The sequence below is a fragment of the Ziziphus jujuba genome, chromosome 11, assembly GCF_031755915.1.
Source record: "Ziziphus jujuba cultivar Dongzao chromosome 11, ASM3175591v1".
Classification (NCBI taxonomy): Eukaryota; Viridiplantae; Streptophyta; class Magnoliopsida; order Rosales; family Rhamnaceae; genus Ziziphus; species Ziziphus jujuba.
The window spans coordinates 15,362,971-15,370,058 of NC_083389.1; the positions used below are offsets into that span (position 1 = coordinate 15,362,971).

At 30.3% G+C, this 7,088-nt stretch overlaps 1 protein-coding gene across 1 annotated transcript; it reads right to left on the reverse strand.

The window, feature by feature from the left end:
* Window positions 1–2,067: 2,067 nt before the first annotated feature.
* Window positions 2,068–3,889, reverse strand: LOC107432619 (gibberellin 20 oxidase 1-D). Its single transcript, XM_016043806.4, has 3 exons — window positions 3,321–3,889; window positions 2,723–3,044; window positions 2,068–2,635 (listed from the first exon to the last, which is right to left on the reverse strand). Exons 1-3 carry the CDS (start codon window positions 3,857–3,859, stop codon window positions 2,366–2,368), a joined length of 1,131 nt encoding a protein of 376 aa, XP_015899292.1. The 5' UTR covers window positions 3,860–3,889; the 3' UTR covers window positions 2,068–2,365.
* Window positions 3,890–7,088: the final 3,199 nt, after the last annotated feature.

Consider the following 7,088-nt stretch of genomic DNA (forward strand, 5'->3'; position numbering starts at 1 on the left):
ATAAAAAAATTTGATACCTTTAGCATTGCTTTAAATTAAAATAAGGAATTCATCCACCATTCAATTTATTATTATAAAAAGGATCAATTAAATAAGAAATAATGGAGCATACTAATAGAGCTTCTTTATTCCTCCAAATTGCTTACTTTCATTGACATATTTCTCTCCAACAATAACCCAATAATAATAGCCTAATTACACAAATTGGCCTGTATTTCTGGTGTTTCTGTTGGCTTTTCTCTCCCAAACTCATGCTATTTTTATTTTTCTTTCCACTTTTATGAACATACAGCCCAAATTAATTAAATATAACCAAACAAATTACAGAATAATAATAATAATAATGATGATGATGATGATGATGATGATAACTTTTATAGCACTATGTTTCCACTGACTTTTTGTCCATTAATAATCCAGTCTGAGAAAGCTGTTAAGATTGTTATGTCTGCTTTGTAATCTTTCTGAGCAAATTCAAGCCACACTGGTGTTGTTTATAAAACTACCACTGTTCTATGAAAGCAACTCTTGTATATGCCATTTGAAAAAGCCTGCCAAAAATCAACACCAACTTTCATAAATGGTGTGATCTTATGATTGGGAATTTTTTGAGAGGAAATGTTACTGAAACAGTTTAAGAAATTTATGTCAAAATATTGATTAGGTTGAATTCAGAAAGCTTAATTTCTGAAGAGCTAGCCTCAAGCAAGACGGGGAATGTTATTATGTGCAAAGTGTTGCTGTGTACTAATTTTTGCATGTTTTCTCTGTTAAATTATTATTAATTCTAAAAATTTAAATGGTTAGAATATAAATGTGTTTTATATGTTAAATTATGTCTAACATTTCTCCTCCCTTATAAGTATTTTAGTCGATACAAATGCTCATACTTTTAATTCTCACTTAATATGATATTAAATTATTACTAATTTCAAAAACTTAATTATTAGAAAATAAATTTATTTTGTATATCAACTTATGATTAACACTGTTTTACTTGTTGTCTTCTCTTTTATTTTCTTCCTGCTTTTTCAGTTTCACTTTTATAGGTTCTTTAATTATTATTATTAGTTTTTTAATTTTTAAATCATCGCTCATCAGCATATATATCTCGGCGGATATATAAATAATATGTATAAAAATAATTATCAAACGCATCGATATGAAGATAATTAGTTTAATCAAGTCTCTTCAATCTCACATGTGAATGTGCAAGTGCAACTTTCCTGGCCTTTATTTTTTTCAACTTAAAAAGGATAGTTCGTACAATTTATTCTCCATAATATATACTAAATATATTTCATTAATATCGATCCAATCATTCTCTTTATTTATTTATTTTTTTTTTTTTGTGTTAGACTAAAAAAATCAAAAATTATATATTGGATGGACGTCAGTGCAATAGGAAACTGTGTATTAAATTCCCCGCAGGTAGACATTTCACTAATTGCAATTAAAATAATAATCGAATCTATGAAAATTGGCCCTTTTAAATTTTAAAGGTTACTTGGATAGTGCATTTTTTATATATAATTACAAACAATTTGAACATTGCTACAGTCTTTCCCTTTCACTACAAGTTCCAAATTATTACTTTCAGCATAAAAATTAAATAAACACATGGAAGTTTAATGTACAAATACAACTTTTGCAAATCTGATTAGATGGAAGATGCAAGTGAGAGTACTTTTAAAATCAAATTGATTCCATAAGTTGATCAAGATTAATATTCACTACTCTGTCAATATTTTGTCTTTTAAGAGGTTCTGGTTAAAAAAAAAAAAAAAAAAATGAATTATTTATATTTTACTTTTAGAATATACAAAAATACAGAAACTGTTCTAACACTTCGCTATCATTATAGAAGGCGACAAGTAGATTTGTCTGGTCAACAAAACAGTACATATGTAGCATGTTAGACTGCATGACCGAATAAAAGCAAATAAATAATCAGTAAACTAAAATAACTGAATTGGCCCATCTTTAAAAACATTATACTAAAAAGATAAATTATTATATAATTAGGAAACAATGAGGCCCCCTTTTTATGCCTCTTTTATTCCTCCAAATAGCTTATTTCCATTTACATGATTCTCTCCAACCAAAAAAGTAATAATTAACATAGCCTAATTACAGAAACCTGGCCTCTCTTTCTGGTGTTTCTGTTGGCTTTTTCTTTTTGTACCCACAAAAAACACCAATTCTCTCCCTAACTTATGCCTCTTTTTTTTTTTTTTTTTTTTTTTTGTAATTTCACTTTCCCTCATATCACTTTCTTGAACAGCCTAAATTAATTAAATATAACACTTTTAATAATGATAGAAAAATAATAATAATAATAATAATATCTTATAGAAAATGAGTCTCAATTGACATTCTGTCCATTTACAATCCAGTCAGAAAAAGCTTTCAAGGTTGCCATGTCTGCCCTGTAATGTTTATGAGTAAATTCAAGCAAAGTAGACCATGTAAAATCCGGATACGTTCTTGGATTTTGGGTATTGACCAAACTTCTTGGTGGGGTTACAATCCTCTCTTTCTTTGGACAGAGAAAGAAAGCAAGTGATTTTCTCACACTGGTGTTGTTTACCACTGCTCTATGCAAGCAACTCTTGAATATCCCATTTGAAAGAGCCTGCAATGAAATCAACACCAACTTTCATTACTATTCATCCTTTTTTGTTTGGATATGAAGAAGATTTTCTGTTGAATATTCATTTACCATGAATGTGTCACCAATGTTGACAACAAAAGCATCCTGTACAGGAGTTATGGAGTGCCACTTTTCGTCTACAAATACTTGAAGGCCACCAACTTGATCCTGATGAAGGATTGTTAAGGAAGTTGGATCACAGTGAGGCCCTGTACCAAGTGTTTGATCTGGTTTTTGGCATTTTGGGTAGTAATTCAGTCTCATTATCGAATCGTTTCCTTCGTAGAATTCTCTGAAATACTCTCTGCCAACTCCAAGACTCACTCCAAATAGCTCCATGATTTGGAGTGAGAGATTGTTCATGGCTTCACAATATTCTTGGTATACCTTCCTAAGAAAAGCAAAAATTGACCCATCAAAATGAAGTTTATATATACACGCACAGGAATATCGGATTTTGCTATAAAACGTGCATATCCCCTTCTCTATAATATATATATATATATATATATATATATGTATGTATACATGATGTTAGATAGTGTGAGGAGGACAAGTGCGTTCTATAGCAAAATTATATATCTATATATATATATATATATAGAGAGAGAGAGAGAGAGAGAGAGAGCGAGAGAGAGAGAGAGAGAAAGTAAAATTGAAGTGTTACCCAAAATGTCTGAAATCTTCACCCATTACATTCACCATGTAACCTTCAACAATGTTAGAGTCATGCTCATCAGGGCAATATCTGAAAGAAAGTGTCTCTTTCCATGGAAGTTTGGAGGTGAACCTGCCAGTGAAGCTACTAGCATATCCACAGTGCTCACCAATCTTCCTTTGAGCTTTTTGCTTCTCTGAAAGTTTCATACCAAAGAACAAGTCCATGTACTCGTGAGCTTTCTCAACAAGCTGAAGGTCAATTCCATGGTTGACAACAAGAAAGAAACCGTGTTTCTTGCATGCCTCATTGACTAACAGACATGAACTCGAGACTTCCGAAATGTCTCCACTTAGAAAGCCCTTCAAGTCAATTGGCGGGACAACGAGTTCTGGTGCTTCTGAGCTTGGCCTTTCATGGTTAGGCCAAATGAACTGCGAGGGGATATCGGATTGGTTTTGAAGAATCGATGAGTCGAAAACCACAGACTCGTTTTCTCTTTCATTCTTTGTTTCGCTCGACGGCTTTGAAAGCTTTGAAGAAGGCATTAATGGATTGGTTATGTTTTTTTTTTTTTTTTTTTTTTGGGCCCTTTTGTATGTGTTTTAGAAGAGTAATAGTGTTTGATATTTATATATGTCCTAGGTAGAGAAAGGTAGAGAAAGGGAGAGAAAGAAAAGTATGCTTGGTGGGAAGGGAAAATAAGAAGAAAATTGGTTATTTAGTTTGATCAATCTAACCTAATAAAAAAGTTTTTGAGAGATATTGGGTATAGAGATCAAAAGAAGCCAAAAGATTTCATTGGGGAGATCGGTTAAACAAATATTGGAATCTTACATTGTTTTTACTGTTGCGTCATTCCTCTGCATGTTTATTTGCGTGTTTTTGTTTTAGTGATATTTTTCTCCTTCATAGAACTAAAATGAAACCCAAAAAAGAACAAAAATAAGTACCGCAACTAAAAATAAGGAAACTAGTAAAGAAAAGAAAAAGGGATCAGAAAAAGAAAACTAAAGAAAAGACTAATCAGAGAAACACCATTTTGACATGGCCCTGTATAACTGGTACCTCTTTACACCACTTATTTTTCCATATTAATTTTATTATTTTTTTAATAATAATGAAATCAGGCATTAATGGAGAATCCAAATGAGCTCGAATAAGGCTAGGTTTATGAAAATTTGAATATGATAGATAGTTATTTATGGCTATATATGATTTGAATTTAAATTTGAAGTTGATATGGTTGTATCAAATCAAGCAAAAATCATGGAAATGGCTGCACTTAGAAAAATTTCATAGATTAATGATGGAGTAAATAATGGGATTTGATGGAGTAAGTAGTGGGATTTGGTGTTTTAATTCATAGATTTTCCTTATGCAACCGAACAGCCATGTTCATAAACAGAGATAACTGTTAGGTGTTCAAAAAATACCAAACAGTACCTCTTTAAAATCACATTATCAATAATAATAATAAAAAAAAAGGAATTAGGCCTATAAGGAAAAAAGTTCTCTTCCTCAAATGCAAATTAGAACTAATAAAAAGAATCTGGAAAAGATTATATATTTTATACAATATTATATGGTTTGTGTAATAATATATTAATTGTGCTTTATATTTAATTGATATTGCTTAAATTTGCTTTTATACTTGATCTCTTGGTATATATATATATATATATATATATACACGTGACACATATAGCTGGCGCATAAATTTATGGGAAAAAAGTTTATCATATAGGGAGCCAATGAGACATTTTTAGAGAAGCATCCTAATGGGGAAGAGGGTATCGTCCAGCTCTCTAATTTGTTGGGACCAAAATTGAATAGTCGCCGAGTCTCATTGGCTCTTTTAGTGCAGTATGGGATAATCGAAAAGGAACTATACACTTGGACCAATATTTCTTATTATTTAGGGAATATTTGAATATAATTAAAATCTTTAAAACACTCAAAACTCAACAAATATTATGTAGAGAAGGGGAATTATCAGTGAACTGGTAGGTTTCTTTTATTTCTTCTGAAACTTTCCACATGAAACTTTTTGTTACCCTTTATTAACAAGTACAAAAAAGGAAACATTTTTATTTCTAATGGATGTTGAAGAAGATTGAATAATTATAATTATTATTGTGGAAATGGGACAGGCTTGCTTATTCCTTATGGTCATTTCTAAACTTCTCCAAAGAGAGAACCCAATATAGATCAAGTTGAAGGGTAAATGGGATTAGATTCTAGAGAACATGTAAACGTGTAGGACAATTGGGCTTAGGGAGACTAACCTGAATCGCATATTCTTAATACTAGTTTTCCAATTTAGAGCCTTGGCCATTTTAGCATCTTGATTATATTTCGGCATCTTGGTTATATTTTATTCTACATCTTGAATTAACATCTTCTTTTTTGCTTTTTTTCATTTTCCTTTTTGTGTATGCTTCCATGGCTAAATGATTGCCGTACAATATTGATAAAGAAAAACGTACACACAGAAATCTACTTAAAAATCCATTGAAAACAACACTTGGGTATTTTTAGTATATATAGATTGGAATCCCAAGAGATTGAAGTTTGTCTTGATGATCAAAACGAAAAGGGTCATCATGCATGGCTTTGTGCTTGTCATCATCAAAAGGCACAAGCAATAGCTATGAAATGACATATGAGGTTGATCTGTGAAGAAAAGGGATTGCAGTTTATATACAAGTAATAGCCAAGTGTTGGAGAAAAGTATGCTTTTATAGTATTCTTTTATGTACAAACCAATGTGGACAAGTTTCCATCACTAATAATTGACAGTCAATATTCCAATACGCTACATGGCTTTGGCTACCTTATTATGAATTACTATGTAATTTTTTTTATATAATTAGTGCTCCAATTGGATATATAGTGAAAATATTGCTTATTATAAGTAGAGTTAATATAAATAAATGGCATTCTGATGAGTAAATATTAGATTACGTGTTTATCAAGGCTGTATTTTGTGAGTTGAATAGATGGTTTAGTACACAAAATCGGTGTGGCATAATGAAATTGTTGATATACAACTACCCATTTGGTGTATTGAGCTGCATCAGATGTCAAATTTAAAATAATCTGTCCAATCTAGAGCCGTTCAACATTCTAAAATAACCCCCATCAGTTGTTGATTAGTACATTTTCTATTTCAGGGATTAGAAATAGTTATTGTTAGCTTTACACAAATAAGCAATTTCCTTTTAAAATTCTAGAAGAGTTGCTCCTTCATTTTAAGTAAATAAACTATAGTCAAATAAAATTTGTTTAATTGGAAAATCATTTACACTTATATCAGAAAAATTATAAGTTGAAGACACAAAAATAGAGACAAAAAGTTGTAAATAATCCAAAAAAAAAAGGTAAATAAATCATAAATGCGTTGTTGTTGTTGTTGTTATTATTATTATTATAGTAAATTTGAACTTGGATATACATATATATTTCATATATATATATATATATGAAATATATAAATAAAATAAGATTTAATAATGTAAAATATCTTTCAATTCGTCTATTCATCAGGTTTATGAAGCTTTTCCAAATAATTTTGAAAAAAAAAAATTGCGATGAATAAACTGAAACGCGACCCATGATATCTAATATTATTTTTTACAGTTATTCAAAGTCATTATCAAATATTTCCCCTTTTAGAATCTACATATTTATCAGTGGGGTCATGATATATTTTCCCAACATAACTTTGTGGGCACTAAATAAACCAATTTATTCAATTCAAATTACTCTTTGTTC

Bases quoted from the DNA above. Each gene is read 5' to 3' on its own strand.
- LOC107432619 (XM_016043806.4), bottom strand. From the start codon at position 3,859: ATGCCTTCTTCAAAGCTTTCAAAGCCGTCGAGCGAAACAAAGAATGAA. The intron at 3,045-3,320 runs GTAACACTTCAA...TGCTTTTCTTAG, and splicing joins GAAGATTTCAGACATTTTGG to GAAGGTATACCAAGAATATT. The intron at 2,636-2,722 runs GTAAATGAATAT...ATTTCATTGCAG, and splicing joins ACATTGGTGACACATTCATG to GCTCTTTCAAATGGGATATT.